This window comes from Eublepharis macularius, chromosome 11 (genome assembly GCF_028583425.1).
Source record: "Eublepharis macularius isolate TG4126 chromosome 11, MPM_Emac_v1.0, whole genome shotgun sequence".
Taxonomy (NCBI): domain Eukaryota; kingdom Metazoa; phylum Chordata; class Lepidosauria; order Squamata; family Eublepharidae; genus Eublepharis; species Eublepharis macularius.
The window spans coordinates 13,099,459-13,118,134 of NC_072800.1; the positions used below are offsets into that span (position 1 = coordinate 13,099,459).

Below are 18,676 nucleotides of genomic sequence, written 5' to 3' on the forward strand. Positions count from 1 at the left end.
CATTCCATAAGGTGGGTGTCGCAACAGAATGCACGTATAGGAACAGTTGTTGATTTTGCCCATATGCAGGGTGGCACCTACCGAAGGTCTTGATCATGTTCCACGCAATCAGTGGTTCGAATGTCCCTCATCCAATTCAAAGAAGAGACAGACGCAGAGTCCTGTGAAAGAAGCAAGGCTACTACGTTTATTACACGTGGAGGAGCGTTAGTTACATGGAGAGTAAAGGGATCCCTAGTGCCCAATGCTCATCAAAGCTACAATGATCGCACCCGGGTATTCACTGCTCAAGATGTGTCGAGAGAAACAAGAAACTCTTAAAGCTATAGTCATACAATAAACCTTTTTTCAAAATTCATAAGAAGGTGTATTCAAAGTGCTAGTGCTACAAACATGCAACAGACAACCTTTTCCTGTGCCATTCAGCAGCATAAGTTTCTGTACAAATAAATATACTTTCAAGAATCCTTTCCAAACTTCCAATGGGATTGCAAAAAGTCCCGTCTTTCTCTTTATGCAAGTGGGAAAGCACCACAATTACAATATTTCCCAATTAGCATTGCTTATCACTTTAGTACATTGTTTTATCTTTTCAAGGAGCATCTCTTTCCTCTTTCACACTTTCCCATTCATAGGGCTCTTCTTATTTCCTGCCCATTTGACAGTGTAACATTTTGCCAAGGGCGTCAAACAGCCTCGCTACAAACAGCTGCAACTTTGCAAATCGTCTTGCTCGGGGGGGGGGGATGCTCTGGAGAAAGCTAAGAAAGTTGCAGCTGCCCGCCCCCAAAGATCATTGAGAGCAGGCTTGCGACTGGAGAAACGATTTGCAAATGCAGGCTTTCTCTGACTTTTAAGGCAGCGATCCTAACAGTTCTAACAGAGAGGGGAGGACTTCACCGACATTTCAGCTTTCTCTAGAGCATTCCCCACCCCCCCAGCAAGACGATTTGCAAAAGCTGCTGTCGTAGGCTTTCTCCGTCTCTTCAGGCAGCCGTGCTAACAGAGAGGGGAAGGAACAGAAGGAAAAGGGGTGTGGGAGAGGGACTTCAGTACCCAGAAAGACTTGCGAAAATGATCAAGTGCCCTTCGCGTGAAAGATGTCACTTGTAGCGAGGCTCTAAGTGTCGCTTCAGCAACCTTGTACTGTACAGACAGAGATTGTTCCCTTTTGGGTATGGTGGTAGGGGAGCAATCTCCCCTCCTTCTGAATGTGTAGAAAGTTGCTTTCAGTACCCCGCATCTATTGCTTGGGACTTTTCACAGCCTTGGGAGATTCTGCTAATCTAATTAACTTGAAGCAAGCTCAGTTCTCTGGCCGAGTGGTTTATTGCCCACTCCTTGTCCAGGCCTTTCCTGTCTGAAAGTAACTATTCAGATCCTCCCATTTGCAGATGGCCTCCCTTGTCTATCTGTAACCATTCTATAGTTACATCTGGCATGAACAATTCAGAAAGAGATTTCCATTATCAGCCCATAAGTGTGGCATAGCGCATAGTGAATACAGGTACGTCTTCCTAGCAGCAAGCTTGCTTGATAAGCATATCTAGTAACCACTGCAAAACATCAGGTACTTCACACTGATTGGCCTCAGCATTCCCAGTGCCTAATATACATTCATGTGTCTCCCGTGTTAATTCTCTGCATAATGCATTCGGTAGGTAAAGGTAGTCCCCTGTGCAAGCACCGAGTCATTACTGACCCATGGGGGGACATCGCATCATGATGTTTTCTTGGCAGACTTTTTTACGGGGCGGTTTGCCATTGCCTTCCCCAGTCATCTACACTTTACCCCCAGGAAACTGGGTACTCACTTTACCAACCTCAGAAGGATGGAAGGCTGAGAAAACCTTGAGCCGGCTACCTGAACTTAGCTTCTGCCAAGATCAAACTCAGGACATGGGCAGAGCTTGGGCTGCAGTACTGCGGCTTACCACTCTGCGCCATGGGGCTCTTAAGCTTCAGTGGGAGTATTCTCAGGTACAATAGTACCTGACAATAAAGTAAAATTGCATAGAAATAGTAAAGGTACATAAAATGTTCTGATTCATTAAATTCTATCAATCAGATGAACGAAGGTGCTGTAGTGGAGCATAGCAGTCCCATAGATATGAGGGACCGAAGCCATGAAGGGCTGATAACTGAGCAGTAGCCAGTGGTGTGGCTGCAGATTGGGAGTAATATGCATGCTCAGCCTGGCTCCTAATAATAACCGAGCTGCAGCGTTCTGCACTGACTGGAGTTTCTGAGTTGACTTTGAGGGGAGACCTACGTAGAGTGCATTACAGAAGTCTAGTCTTGATCCATGGCGTGGATCCAGGTGGCTAGATTGATCATGTCAAGGTAGGGGACCACCTTCCAGGCTAGACTGAGTTGGAAGAAAGCTTTATTTGCAACTGTATTTACTTGCTTTTCTAGCAGCAATGCTGGATCCAGGGCTGGAATCCCTAAGCTTTTAACCAAGTCTGCAAGGGTCAATTGAGCCCCACTGAAAGTGAGAAACACGATGTCCTTCAAGATCATCACCTTCCTATCCAGCAATTAAACAGCTTCTTTAAAAAAAAATACCAGAGATTGTCAGTGCCTCACACCATTAAGGAGAAATAGCAGCCTCGATCGTCGACCCCCTGAAACAATATTGCCTTGCAGCGCCTTTGAAAAATCTCCTGATCCTTGGGAGACTGTTCAGCAAGGACAGTGTCACAGCTGAAAAGGCTCCAGACAACACTACAGTTAATCTAATAAACTTAGGTGTGGGAACAGCCAGGAGACATTTCTGGGAGGATCTGAGTTGGCACACTTGTTCATACTGGGAGAGATGGTAATTTTAAGTATGCGGTTCCCAGGTCTCAAGTTTGAAGAACTTCTTTTAAGGTAGCCGTTATAAGAATAGAAAATGGTTGGCCTATGGAGTGATGCCGTGGACTTGGCAGAAAGAAAGATTCTTTCATTTGTTCTCATTACATAAAGGTTCCCTTGGGCTCAGTCTTTGCTCAGTCTTGCCTTTTTCGTTCAGAGCTGTCGGCCTCGAATATTGGGTGCCGTGCAACTCACAGTGACAACCAGTGACAAAATTTCTGTTACTCTTAATGCAGCTGGATTATTCATAAAGGGCCTGAAAGTAAGCCTGCACACACGCTCAGAGCATAGGAGAATGTCGTACAGAGACAATAAAGCTAGCATAACATAGAAATATAAACACACCGCAGTTTTAAAGGAAGTTGTTTCATAGCGATTCCTTCCTAGGGAATTCTGAGAACTGTAGGTCTGTAGGGTGGGCAAAGATCTCTGACGGCTACTTTGTGATCTCACACGAATGTGAACTCCAGCTAGCGCACTGAGAACTACGCTAGAAAGGGTTGTTGGTGCTTGCTCAGCCCATCCTGAGATGGTAGATTCCATTGTGCATTTTTCAGGTGGGTGAAGCACCAACTTCCTCTCAATTTTGCAAGAGTCACACCATTAGCCATCCTTAGGTTGATCAAGGAATCCTCTCTCCACATCAGTTTATTGGAATATCTGGCAGTTTAGAAAGTACTAAGGGCATTCTTCTCCCTTTCCAAAGGACAAAAGGGTGCAGATCTACATGGACAATCTCAAAATGATGTACCTCATCAACAAGCAAGGCAGCACCAGTTTGACACCTGACTGTCTCCTTGCTTTCCAGCTGTGGGACAAGCTCCTGCTTAACGTTGATGCTGTAGTGTTCAGTGCTCCTGGAGAAGAGAATGTCCAGGCAGATTCCTTGAACAGGAAAAGATAAACTACTTATCCCTCAGTCCAGAGGCTTTCCAGCCCTTCTTCGTCTTCTGGAGACACCTTTTGTCAACCTATTCGCTTCACCAATAAACTGCAAGTGTGTTGTGTTCTGCAGCAGACGGGGCAGTGGATAACAATTGGAAGGGGATGTGTTCAGGAATGTTTGGATGGGCCGTCTGCTCTATGTGTTTCCTCTTCTACCTCTTATAACAAAGCTAGTCAGCCAAATTCACAGTAACAGAGCTAATTGTATGTTTATCACCCTGTTTTGGCCAAGACGGGTATGGTTTGCCCGCTCCTGTGTCTTGCAATATGTTCAGCTCCCTCTAAAAAAAATCTTCACCTGAAAACAGAATGGATTGAATCCTCTTTAGGGCCTGTCACACTGTTGCTGAATGCTAGGAACTCTGCTTCTCCTCCAGTGAAGGTTTATTTATGCACTGAAGTGGAAATATTTCCTCCACTATACTAGTACCTCCACTGACCTTGATCTCTTGTATGTGTACTGTTCCTGTGATTCTTGATTACCTGCTACACTGACATACTCAACGACTTCTGGTGTCTTCTCTGAGATTTTGCCTTGTAGCTGTCTCTGCTTATTATCCACCTCGGCCAAGTCACGCTCTCTAATCTCCTCCTCTTGTGAAGTAGTTCTTTCAGCCTCCATCTTCCAGTATCTACCCTACAGTCCTTCTTTGTGATTTTTACTTGGTCATCTCTAAGCTAATAAAATTACCATTTGAACACACAACTGCATGTAACCTGTACTTTCAGTCTCTTAAGACTGTCTCTCTGATTACAATTAAATCTGCCAGCAGGGCTGACTTTCCGTATTTGCGATTACATCCAGCAAGGTCATGCTTCATCCTGATCTATACTTTCCTACCTAAGATAGTGTCTGCTTTTCACTTTAGCCGAGATTTAATCTCGCCCGCTTTCCTAAAGCCACATCTAATGAAGAGAGTACTCATCGGATGTATGTCCTGCATTGGCCTTCTTTGTTGACAGAATGGCTTCTTTCAGTAATACTTATTTTTATTTTTCTTGGCTCAGTGTGGCTTACAGTAATAATTAAAACATCACGTGTTAAAACTAGATTAAAATAATAAACCCCAAATAGCTCCCTCTCTGCCAATTATTCATACCCTGGGCAAACAAGCAGGCCTTGCAGTGTGTTCTAAAGATCTCCCACAAGGGAGCCCACCTCATCTCTTCAGGGGGTCCATTCCACAGAGTGGGAGCCATGATGGGAAAGGCTCAGAGCTTGGCGGATGCCGGGCAAACCACTCTAAGTGGGGGAACAACCAACAGGTGGCAGCCTGAGCCTGAAGACCATCGTTTTTTCCCATACTTTTTATTTTATTAATAAGACTAAAACCCCAATAAAAAGGGAGGAGAAAAAGAGAAATTAAAGAAAAAGGAATAGAAAGAGAGAGGAAAAAGAGAATAATGGAAATTAAAGAGAAATCGAAGAAAAATAATACATATTTTGGTTGTTGTGGATTTTCCGGGCTGTATAGCCATGGTCTTGGCATTGTAGTTCCAATGCCAAGACCACGGCTATACAGCCCGGAAAATCCGCAACAACCTTTGTTCTCCGGCCGTGAAAGCCTTAGACAATAATACATATTTTGTTTTCCATTTTCCTCTACAACACCTATCATATCTTTACACACATTGTGCTTGTAGTTTTAATACCTCTAAAATTTACCTTTTCAATATTGCCCCCCTTCTATTTATTTTTCCCAAATTTACCTTCTTAGAAATCAAATCCACAAATCATCAATTCGTTTTTTCTCATCTCATGCAGAAAGTCAATAAGGGGTTTCAGTTAACCATAAAAGTAGTGTTTTATCTCTGATGAGAGCTGTAAGTTTAGCCATCTCAGCTAACTCCATCATTTTCACAATCCAATCTATTGAAGGCAATACTGTACTTTTCCATTTTTGTGCATGTAAAAGCTTACCACCATTGTCATATATAGAAATAGGATAAAGGTAAAGGTAGTCCCCTGTGCAAGCACCGAGTTATTAGTGACCCATGGGGGGACATCGCATCACGCCATTTTCTTGGCAGACTTATTTTGGGGTGGTTTGCCATTGCCTTCCCCAATCATCCACACTTTACCCCTAGGAAACTGGGTACTCATTTTACTGACCTCGGAAGGATGTAAGGCTGAGTCAACCTTGAGCCGGCTACCTGAACCCGGCTTCCAACAGGATCGAACTCAGGTCATGAGCAGAGCTTGGGCTGCAGTACTGCAGCTTACCACTCTGTGCCACGGGGCAGTGTTTTTTTTCCGACTGTTTGTCCATTAGTCCCAACAAAAAGGCTTCTGGTTTAAGCCTTGAAGACCGTAGTTGACACACAGGAACATAAGGAAGGAGATGGTCTTTCAGACAGAAAAGTCTAATATCTCTTCATATGTTTTGGAGGCCACAAAAAAGGGCTTTAGCTGACTCTGCAGTATCTCCATGAATATAGCTTCCGTTGTACTTTGTTATGAGTTGACATGCCAACCTTTACCTGGATCTGTCAGAGCTCGCTTGACTCGGGCTGTTGCAACCTGTCTGATTTTTCAGAAGGAGTATTGCTTCCTCATGTATACAGAACAGCTACATGTTCTCAACCTTACACTTTTGTGAAGCATTAATGTTTATGCTCTGAGAGTTTGCACCCTTTGGCAGAACTGTTCTCAGCGTCTTGTTTGCATAACTTCACCTGTTCCCACCTCCAGGTAGGTCAGCTTGCTAGTATTATCCCATTCATGTGGTGCATAGAGATCACAACTCCCTGAAGTGAGCAATGGAGCCTATCCTCTCTGGGTGGGTAAGCAAGCCTCAAACATCTTTTCTAGATTATTTCTCACAGTTGACCATTAACATGATTGCAAAGCTGACCACTCAAAGAATGCCAGTTACAGGCAAGCATCCTGTTCTTACAGCCTGTCGAAATGAACTGCTCTTTTAGTGCGTATGTTCATAATGTGAGGCAAATGTGCTGCTTCAATTGCTTTACAAAGCACATTCATGTTCCTGCTAGAAGAAAAACAATCTGTTTGAAAACTGAAGTTAGCGATTAGTTAAGGATCAGAGCAGCTTGGCTGAACACATTTTTTTGAAGAAACTATCTGCTCTTTTATTAATCAAAGACGCAGGTCTGATTCTCCAGCTGAGCTCCCTTAGTGGCTACTTGAGGCAGCACAACAAGGGAAGTGCCACTAGCATTGGTCAGAGGAATGGCCCTGCACATCGGAGCTTCAGCTAGCTTAGGACAAGGAGAGCGGGAGGTGGTGCTGGTATCTCTGATACTGGAACTGTCTTCGTCTTGCATGTGTTACAGCCTTTGCAAAGCCATCTGAGCTAGTGCAGTTGCCTTCACGTGTTTGGCTATGTTGGCAACACATGAGAGCATCACACCCTAGAGGAGTGCTTTGTGGGACCTGATCCGGAGCAGCAACAGAGTTGGTCATTCTCCTTGCTGTTCTTTCCTGTTGGCTTCTGCCTCAGGCTTTGGCCTATGGATGCCACACCCACCCTCCTCATCTCAAGTCTGGGTCATGGTCTTGCTGTGGACCTTCTGGCCTCTCTCTGAAGGAAGCAAGGTAGCACCAGGCCCTTCAAGGAGAAAGAAAAGTCTGTTGCAACAACTTTCCTTCTCCAACTTGCAAGCTTTCTTGCTTTCCTTTGAGGCATATCCCATCCTGGCTGCAGGGGGAGAGTGATTTGTGTCACCCCCAGCAATCTGCCACTGCCCAGCTTAGCTTAGTGAGTGGCCAGGCTCCCCATCTCCTAGCCTTACGTTTTCATGATATTTACAGTGATTAGGCACTATGCCCTCTTCAGCTGATCGGTTTCATTGAAATATACAGACCTTAGTCTTTCTGATTTGTTTGACAAAGACCTGTATTGATTATGAAAAGGTGCTGAAATGTAAGAGCAGTTATTATATAAAGGTGATTCTGTTAATTACAGAATTTTGAATCTCCTTACTGCCTTTCTTGAAAATATTTTGCATTCAAGTAAACTTTGAGGTACATTGCTTAAGCCCCATGATGGCGTCTAACTGTGACCGAAGTTTTAGTTTGTTTAAGGCATTTATGTAATGGTTTTTCAATAAATAGCCAAATCACCTTACAGGTCGACTTTTATCAGTATTAATGTAACATTCAAGAAACTATATTGCAGGAATCTGTAGGTTATTTTCTGCCCAGTTGTAGAGATGGGCACGAAATAGGGAAAAAACTAAACGAGCATTTCGTATTTTGTCGCATTCCACGAATCACGAACTTTCATGAAGTTGTCCTGTTTCACGAAACAGTTAGTTTCGTGATTCATCAGAACGCAGGGCACTTCAGTGGCCCCCTTCATACGCAGAGATGCCAAACTCACAGAGAGACTTCAGCAGGCTCTCCTCCACCCACCCTCACCCAACAAGCCAGCAAGAACAAATGCTCTAAATAAGAATATAAGCAAAGAAAATTAAAGGGAAAAAGGTAGGCCTCAGTCAAGCTAGGCTACAGAGCCAAGCAATACCCTGAGACTGGGGTTGGATGGGGTGGAAGAAAGAAGGCACCCTCACCCAACGACCTTCTCAGCAAGGCCAAGAGCTGAAAATAAGAAAGAGGCTTTTCAGTCTCTTTTAAAGCTGCAGCAAATCCAGCCAAAAGCTCCCGATTCCACTCTCTCACTCCACATCCCAGTAACAGGTCCTCCCTCTCCCTCTGTCTACTGGAACTGAAAAGTACAAGGCAGAGAGATATGCCTTATATAAGAAATGCTCACATAGAGCAGAACAGGAGGTCTCTGGTTGGCAGACAGACCTGTCTAACAGGGTTTGAAGGGATGAGATTGGTGATCCCATGGCTACAGAAGACCCATCTCCTCAGTTGCCTAGGGGATTAACCCCCATGCTCCTTCTGTATAGGGCAGAATGGAAGCTCTCCAGTTGGCAGGGAGAGCTGCCTATCAAAGTTATGTGGGCTAAGATTGGGGTTTCCAATGGCAACAAAATCTCTGCAGACATTCTGGGCCTATGTTGCCTAGGGAATCAGTGGATCGGCGCCAGCCTGTCTGGCATCACAAATCATTCACGAATCGAACGAATCAGCCCAAAAAGTCATGAATTTCGTGAAAACTGCAGCCCCACAAAACGCGTTCCGCGAAACACGAATCAGCCTGATTTGTCACAAAATTTGATTCATATTTCAATTCGTGCCCATGTCTACCCAGTTGTAGTTGTGATGTCAGATTTCAAAGATCATCTTTACTGACAGTAGCATACTCAGAAACCTCCTTCTACAGAAAAATGCATAGTAACAATGTGCATCTTTGATGCTATCCCATTTCCTCAGTCCTATTCTTACATTTGTGAGATGCTTTTTTCTGCAGGCTTACTGGTGGGAGGTTTCCCTCTCTAGTTGAATGTCCTTTTATATATTACAAATATATAATTGATTTGGAGTCAATTAACACATTACACTTTTTTGACAAGACAGGAGCCTGCTGTCATCCCATATTAAGCTCCTGGGGGCTTTAGAAACACCTTTCCCTGCAGCTGCTGTGTGGCTGTGGGGAAAGTGAGATGGATCCAGATCCAACTCATCAAAAATGTAATGTGATTTGGTCAAAGAGGTGTACATGCAGATCTGTTTACCTCTGCCTGAACTACTAAGCTTGTATAGGAGAGGGCTTAACTAGGTGATATCTTGGAGTTCTGTCAATGGATCTCTGAGCATTTTTTAAAAACCACCGTGAGTGCTGGGGTCCAGTGTGGATCAGGAGAAGAAGAGGGCTTTTAAACATTTTAAACATCCCTCATGCTGTCTTCCTGATCAGAAATGGCCCTGGGGAGCACACTTTGCCCTGTACTCATGCATTTTTATGAGGCTGTTTTCGATGAGGGCATTTTATTTTATCTCAGCATAGGCCTATCTGACAAGAAAGGACTATGGAGAGCTGAGCCTGAAAGACACGGAGCATTATAACAAACGTGGAGTGCTTGCATCTTTGGACCCAGATGCCGTATTTATGTGAAGACCTGATATGTCCTTTGTTCCTTTTCTGTATTCAGAATATTCATTAGTGAATTTTCCTACAGAGGCTGAAATGAAGTGGTTTATGAATTTAGAAGCCAAGTGAAGTGGTTTGTGTGCAAATGGAAAAGACTGAAGTGGTTGCGATTGCTCAGAGAGGCTCTGTTGAGATGAGTGCTGTCTATTTGATAGATTGCAAACGGGATATCATTATGGGACCTTGCCTGTGCTCTTTAACCATTATGAAAATAATATGCAGGATTGTCATTTTAAAGCAAGCTTAATCGAATATCAAAAGCTGCTTTTATTGTAATAAAAGGATTAGACTTCGCTTGGAACAACAACAAAAAGAATTATGAGGATCTCTTTCCTCTTCTTTAATTAATACTACATTGTGCATAGTTAATATCTAATTGTTATCATCTTTGTAATCTCTTTTCATGACCGAGTATAAGAAGAAAGTGAATCCACCATAAGGTCACCAAATAATAGTGTGTTTTATAATGCATTTATTATGTATCTAAATATGTATTATGCATATTAAATAATACAGTTTTATCAAGATGCACCAGTCTTTAAATAATAAAGAAGTCATCAATAAAACAATAGTATTCCATGTGCAACTGAAGGTCGGTTGCAAAATGTTGCAAAAACATGGTGATGAGAGAGAGTCTGTATCTTAGCTGTTTTTAAAGTCATCTGCTGCTGACTGACTTCTGAGCTCAGTTCAGATAATTTTCCTTTAATGTGTTGCAGGATTTCGGGTACGTGGAGGTTCACCCTTTTCCATATGCTCCTGTTAAGAACATCTTTAGATACTCTGATGTGTGTGCCCTGCTTTCAGAAGCAGGAGGGTATTAGCCTTCTTCCAGGGTCAGGGATTTTTCTGTAACAGCTGGGAGACTCTCGAACTCACTCTCCATAAAGATTCTCCTGGTGCTAAAGTTTTGCTTTTACAAACCAGGCAGAAAATGCTTAGTGGCCCAACATTTCAATAATCCTCCCTGCCTGGAAGTACTGTTTCCTTCCAGTTGTTCTAACTATTAATGTTTTCATGATGGTTTGAAATAGTGTGTTATTGCTTGTAAGGTTTTATTAGTTAGAGGGCTTTTTTTTCTGTGGAAAGAGGTGGGGGAACTCTCACCCGGGGCAATTCCTGGAAGAAGGTGGTGATGTGTGTGCATGCATCACGTGTGTGCATGCTCCCAGGACTGCATGATGATGTCACTTCCAGGAAGTGACGTCATAATGCAGGCTGTGGCTGCCCTGGAAGTGCTCCTGTGCTCCATGGGGGGGGGGGTTCTGATTCGATTGGGATAAGACTAGATTCGGCCCAGATTGGGCCAGAATCAGCATGGAATGGGCCACTCCGCTGTGGGGGAGCACTCCGGGGTGTTCCAGCACAAAAAAAGCATTGCTGCATTGAATCGAATCATAGGGTAGGAAAGAACCTCTAGGGTCACCTAGTTCAATCCCCTGAACAATGCAGGAAATTCACAACTACCTCCCCTCCCCGCACCCCCAGTGACTCCTGCTCCATGCCCAAAAGATGGCAAAACACAATCAGGATTCCTTGCCAAACTGGCCTGGGGAAAATTGCTACCTGACCCCAAGGTAGCAATTGGCCTTAGAGAGAACTTAGCACTGATGTAATCCTTCCTGCCCTCCCTCATGATCTGCTTAAGTTCACAGAATCAGCATTACTGTCAGATGGCCATTTAGCCTCTGCTTAAAAATCTACAAAGAAGGAGAGAATAGTCTTAGTGCTGTCATTTTTGCTATAATTTCTTTTATTTTTTCAATTGCTGTAAGCCACCTTGGGATTATTTGGTTGAGAGAGCAGGGTATACTGCAAATTCCCAGCTGTGGTGTAATACAGCACACAAAGATAAAACTGCTGCAGGGTGTGTAGGGGGTGGGCAATTGGGAAAGCGAGACAGACATTTCCAGATCTCAGGCTCTTCTTCCTCCCTCAGTTCTCAATCTGAATTCTGAACTTGACACCAGAGCACAGATAAAAAAATCCATATCATGGGGCCAAGGGCAGAAAGGTATGATGTTTTAGAATGGTACGATGTTTGCAGAAAAACCCTAAATTTAAAGCATGGGGAGATTAAACCTCCCCTATGGAGAAAGAAAGTGTGTGCCTCTATATACATCACAACGGTTTTGGGGGGGAAAATGCTAACTCAGATCTTTTGTGTTCACAGTTGGCATTATGGGGTTACCTAGCAACCCCATACAAGTAGGCATTAAAAAATAAGGGTGGCTGAGGGGCAGGGGAGAAAGCAACAGGAGGAGGATTGGGATGGAGCAGGAAGCAGCTGCAGGGAGGAGCTGCCAGTGGGAGTGGAGGTGATGCTGGTAACGACGTGGAAGGTATTAGAAACAGTTACATTTTGTTTGGTAGCAAAGTTACTTAGGCAAAAGGGTTTTCCTCACATGCAGTAATTAATCCTCAGGCAATCAAATTGTAGAAAAAATAGAACTTGCACTTTCTTAAGGTAGATTATATTCATGGCAATATATTGGAGTTGAAAGAAGATGTCCTACTCTAAAGAGTCACTATCCCTATATACCACAGCCATCTGTCTGGCATCGAGGCTGCAAGCGGGTACGTAGATAGGAGCTCTGAAGAAAACACCCTTCCCCTTTGGAAGGCTATGAGGCAAGAAGGAAGAATCTTCCTAGAGACAGAGGAGGAGTCAGGAGGCATTCCCACCTTAGACAAAGAGAAGCAGCTTATTGTCAAGAGAATTGCACATACACATAGAGAGAGATGCAGCACCCCCAAAGTCCAAGGCATGTTCAGTCACCTGTTCCATCAGAAGGCAGGAAGAGACGGTGGCAAGAGAGAACAAACAAGAGGAGAGGAAACAGGGACCCATGGGGAAAGGTAATTCCATTCCCCTACAAGTTTCTAGTGGGCCCCCTATATGTGTAAAAATACATTGGTTGGTTGGTTGGTTAAACATTCACTCACGTATATCTTGTCTTTCTCCAATCCAAAGTGACTTGCATCATTCTCGTTTACATTTTAAGTGACTTAATGTCATTCTCCATTACATTTTAAACAACTCTGTGAGGTAGGTTAGGCAGTGAGTATGTGACTGGCCCAAGGCCACCCAGCAAGCTTCCCTGGCAGAGTGGGGATCCCAGATCTTAGTTCAGTACTCACACTGCTACACCACTCTGGCTGTTCTAGAAGAATCTTCATTCAACAAAGAATCCCCCTAGTTCTGAGGGCAAAGTAACTAATTTGTTCCATGTAAAGCTATACCTTTAAAACATTCAAGGCAAGGCAAGCAGTAAGTACTGAGATACCTGTCTCACTAAAATTTACCTTTCTGAGTCCAGAACATGTTGATCGATGAGTTCGAGCTTCCAGATATATTCACTCACAAACGAACAAAAATTATGTTCTTGGTATAAACTTCTCTTCATTTGTTCTTTGCCTCTTTTTTCTTTCTGTCATGGCTATACAAGAAGAACTGCTCTGATTCTAGTAACTCAAATTTTAAAGCATGCCTGATTGATTGATTTTGACTTAAGATCTGTTTATGGGGGAAGCTGCTCGATGAAACAGTTCAAATGTGGGTTTTGCTCACAGCCAAAAGAGAACTCGGCTTGAGAGAAAACTTATTGATTGATATGGTGAGAGAACTGAGCAACCTGCTTCCCTTACCAGTCTTTGAATATGGCCACGTGTCCTATAAAAGCAAAGGAGATGTCAACAACACAAGAGTGGTTATGAAAGCCATTTGTAAGAACAGTGATGCCTTTCAGTATAATAAAAGATAACTGGATACAGTGTTTAAACTTCTTTTAACTAGTTTACATACTGGTTAGTTAATCAACACAGGCTACTATTATGATAGAAATTCAGTACCATCCTAAAGATAATTGCTTCTATAGGACCATGCGCTCATTTGCTTGCACCCAGGTCCATTTCTGTCCTTCCCAGATGAATGCTTGTTTGGGTATAAAGGCTGATGGAGTTATTTTATGTAAGTAGCCACTTTCAATGAAAGCATGAGGATGAGTGATAAAGTCAGTAAGAAGGGGCCTTTGTTTTGCTTCTGATACATAGCACATTTAGTAGACTAGAGTTTTTAATTTTAAAAGAGACTTTGATGGAGTTGTGCTTCTACTTTCAGAGAATTACAACAGCTCCAAATTCTCCTTCTGTGAATTCTTGTTCCGTTACGCTGGGTCCATCACTTTCTCTCGGGAACATCTCAGGAATGACCTCGAACAGCGAAATAAAAAAGCGGAGAGCACCTCTCCCGCCAACAGTGATGCCTCCGTTGCAGAGTGGGGAGACAAATGGACAAGAAAAAACACTAAGTCAGGTAAGGATTGTTTTTAAAAATGGTGATGTGAATTGTGCTGTACTTAATCTCAAACTATGCACAACACTAGCAGCATGTAGGTTTTTTTGTGCGTGACATCTTTTTTTCCCCTCCAAGAGCTACACACTGCAATATCCAACCAGAGAAGTGTGCAAGTAAGGCAGGAATCTTAGCCTTCTCTCTACATTTGTTGCCTCCCAAAATTGCCACTTCAGCAAACTGCTTAGGCCCTGCAGTTACCCTTTTCTTTTCCTCTGTCGCAGGGCTGTATTATTCATAAGGCTGACAAGCCTGAAGCCTGGGGGGCCCGCAGGGACTAGGGGCTTGTCAATTTTTTTTGCTGAGACACACCCCTACATCAATTATAATTAATTGATTCTCTTACATAACCTCTATTAATGAGATAAGTAACTGCTTCCTTATTGAAGTGAAAAGAATTGTCTCTTATATTAAAACAATTATCCATAAATGATATATATTTTTAATAAATAATAAAAATTGTATTCACTTCAAAATACTACAGTATTGAACAATTATACCCCCAAAATGTGCTTTCCTGAAGAGTTCTACTCATGCAATAAAAATATTTTTAAAAATTGTGAATAGAATTCTTCAGGAACCCCTCAAAATGGATAGGGGGCTATGTACCGCGGTCTATTACCTACCGTACCAGGGTCAGGCTGTCAACTGTAGTGGGATGAAAGATCGAAGTGCCAGAGGGGGCCCGAAATACCTGAAAGCCTAGGGGCCCAGCCATGGGTTAATAAGGCCCTGCGCCACAGGGTCAAAAGCCATGGAAGATGACAAATTTGGAGATGAAAATTAGATAGGGAGCAATTAAGTTACTCTTCTCTGTGTCTCTTGCTTTCTATCTTCAAATTCCCCTGCAGAGGTAAAGATACAGGTGCATGTATCTCTTCATCTGCAGCTCCAAAGGCTTAGCCAAGGGGGATGGAAATGTTTGAAGTGGAGCACTGGCAGAGAGAAAGGTTAAAACACCTCCCTTTCCCCAACTGACTGGCTGCTTTTGGTAGGGGAAGAGAAATGGAGAAGCTATGCAGACCAATGGCATGTTACAGCACCTAACTGTACATTCTGCGACAGCTGGGCTGAGACAGGGAGTGGAGAGCACGTATTTGGAAGGCAGTGATGTCGACCAAAGGCCCCTTTCCCACCTGCATGTTTTCCTCCCAGAAGAGAAGACGGACTGCACTTGTCAGAAGTGTAAGCTGGTCAGGCTTTTGGAGGAGAAGATTCAGAGCCTGGAGGAGAGGATCACCACCCTTCAGGAAATCAAGGAAGGGGAGGATTTTCTTGACAAGAGCCTGGGGGCTCTGCACAAGCATGAAGAAGTAAATCAAAGAGAAGAAGGAAGAGTCGATCTCCCTTCTGAGCCTTCTTTCAGTTCTGCAGTACAAACCAGAAGACGTAGACTGGTCCACTGGAGCTTGAGAATCGTTTTGAGGTGCTTGAGATGGTGACAGAGATGAGAATGGAAGGAGAATCACAAAGACCTGGAGGAGGGAGTGAAGAGGGTATGGGGCCACACGGAAGTGGAAGAAAACTGAAAGTGGTGGTCGTTGGGGACTCTCTGCTCAGGGGTATGGAACGTCATGTGTCCAGGTCAGATCCCCTATTCCAAGAGATGTGTTGCTTACTGGGAGCCAGAATTCAAGATATTACAGACTGACTACCGGGACTGATCAGACTGACTGATCAGTACCCGTTTGTGCTGGTTCATGTGGGAATGAATGACACAGCCGCAAATACTATCACAAGAATTAAAGAGGACTATGAAGCTCTTGGAAGGCAGTTGAAGACATTGGGGGCACAGGTGGTATTCTCTTCTATCTTTCCTGCCAAAGGAAAAGGAATGCAAAGGGAGAAGACCATACTCAGGGTGAATCGTTGGCTGAGGTGGTGGTGCCGGCAGGAGCGCTTTGGGTTCTGGAAGCACAGGATAAGTTTTCTCAGAGAAGGCCTTCTGGCACATGGTGGGCTTCACCTCTCAAGGTCAGGGAAGAAAATGGAGAGCTTCATCAAGAGAGCTTTAAACTGATGCTGCAAGGGGAAGGGGATGATTATCATGGGGATTTCAATGAAGAAGTGATAACAGCAGGGGCCCACCTGGGTAGGAGAGATCAAACAAAGGTACAAGGCTACAAGCCTATATACCAATGCCCGAAGTATGGGTAATCAGAAGGAAGAGCTTCAGCTTCTCTTGCAAACAGAGGGCTGCGGTATAGTAGGAATTACTGAGACTTGGTGGGATGATTCCCATGACTGGAATGTGGTAGTGGATGGTGTCAGGCCATGGGTGATAGGATATGGCAGACAGATCTGTGTACCATTGCAACAAGAAATCCAGGCTCTTGGTTGAATGGTTTTATTCAGAAATCAAATCATTTCCACAGATATGTCGATAGAATTACTCAGAAGCAAGGTGAGCATCTAAGCAGTAAGAGCAAGATTAACAGGAATAGTAATGTGGAAAAATCCTTCCTCTTAACCTTCATGTTTGCTCCTTCCCCACTCCCAACAGTAAACAGGATTTTGGCGCGAACCCATCCTGGGAATGTCTCACATATTTGTACTATCAAGTTGAGTCACTGAGAAAGCAAGGCGTAGCAATACACAGGAATGAGTAGTATACAAGGTCATGAGCACTGGACGTTTCTACAGTCCGTTAGATAAGCACCTGCAATAAGCCTGTGAAAGAAACAGTTAGGGCACTGGCAATATGATATCAAGTTACAGCAGGAAACATTGGTTCAGAATGACAGGTCTGCATCAGTATTGGCATGGATGGGGTCCATACCTGACAGATGGGTACGAGTTGTTCAAGAAAAACTGGAAGGGTAGAAGAGGAGACGGAGTGACGTATGTGAGGAGAGGGTTTGATTGTCAGCAAGTTCTGGAGAATGTGGTTGACAGCCCAGTGGAAAGTATATGGGTGGAAATAAGGGGAAGAAAGACCATGGATATTGTTGGAGTCTGCTACAGACGGCCTGACCAGGGAGAGGAAATGGATGCTGCCCTCCTTGAACAGATTGGTAGAGTATCCAGACATCAGAACCTTATAATTATGGGTGACTTCAAGTTCCCCTATCTGTGCTGGGAGACAAGCTCAGCAAAGCGACAAGACTCACGCAACTTCCTGGCCTGCCTGGCCAATAACTTCCTTTTTCAAATGGTGGAGGAAGCTACAAGGGCCATACTAGATTTAATATTAATATTAACCAACATGGAAGAATTGGTAGATGGGGTGAAGGTGGTGGGGACCTTAGGGGGAAGTGACCATGTACTCCTTGAATTCCAGTTGCTGTGGGGGGCCAAGGAAGTTCGTAGCCAGACTCGTAGGTTAGATTTTTGTAGGACCGACTTCAATGAACTCAGAGGCTTGATGAGTCATTCCGTGGGGGAGTGTGCTGGAAGGGAAAGGAGCGAGTGAAGGGTGGTCCCTTCTCAAACATGAGCTTTTACAACCTCGAGCCCTCACTATTCCAGCAAGATGGAAACAGGGTGAGGGCTCCAAGAAACCGATGTGGATGTACAGAGAGCTCCAGAATAAACTAAGAGAGAAAAAGGAAATGTTCAGGAAATGAAGTAAAGGACAGACCTCCAAAGAGGAATATATGAGGTTTACTAAGTACTGCAGATCAGCCATCAGAGAAGCCAAAGCTCAGTATGAGCTGGGTCTGGGTGGGGGGGCTCACTACAATAAGAAAAACTTCTACAGATATGTGAGAAGCAAACTCAAGGTAAAAGAGGCAATTGGACCGCTGATGGGAGTAGAAGGAGAAACTCTGATAGAGGACAGAGAAAAAGCAGACAGGCTTAATGACTTTTTGCCTCTGTTTTCTTCCTGAAGAACTTGAGCCCATCTAGAGATGGTAGTAGACACAACAGGACACCTGGGAGGCTAGTTGACATTGACAGAGAGGTTGTGGAGAGGCACCTGGCTGCATTGGACGAATACAAAACCCCTGGGCTGGATGGTGTGCACCCAAGAATGCTCAAAGAACTTTCTAGAGAACTTGCAGAGCCTCTGTCCATCATCTTCAAGGCCTCCTGGAGGACTGGGGATGTGCCAAAAGTTTGGAGAAGAATGAATGTTATCCCAGTCTTTAAGAAAGGGAAGAAGGATGACCCGGGAAACTACAGGCCGGTCAGTTTGACTTCTGTTGCTGAGAAGATATTAGAGCAGATTTTAAAGGGATCAATCTGTAAGCATCTGAAGGACCGCTTAATGATCCGGGGAAGTCAACATGGTCTGATCTGTCCCCAACAGATCTTGTCAGACCAATCTGATTTCCTTCTTTGATCGAGTCACGAGCTTACTGGATCGTGGGAACTCTGTTGACGTGATTTACCTGGATTTCAGTAAAGCTTTTGATAAGGTTACCCATGACATTCTAATGGGTAAACTGGAAGACTGCGGACTGGACTATAGAACAGTTCAGTGAATAGGGAACTGGTTAGAGGACCGCACTCAAAGAGTGGTGGTCAATGGTGTTTCATCAGATTGGAG

General features: G+C 43.9%; 1 protein-coding gene across 3 annotated transcripts in view; it reads left to right on the forward strand.

Annotated features, from left to right (window-relative positions):
* Nucleotides 1-18,676, forward strand: part of COBL (cordon-bleu WH2 repeat protein) — a 238,094-nt gene that overhangs the window by 118,726 nt on the left and 100,692 nt on the right. For all 3 annotated transcript variants that reach the window (XM_054990870.1, XM_054990871.1, XM_054990872.1), the window contains one exon: nt 13,951-14,145. In XM_054990870.1, coding sequence (XP_054846845.1) covers nt 13,951-14,145 — 195 coding nt within the window. The remainder of the gene's footprint in view (nt 1-13,950; nt 14,146-18,676) is intronic.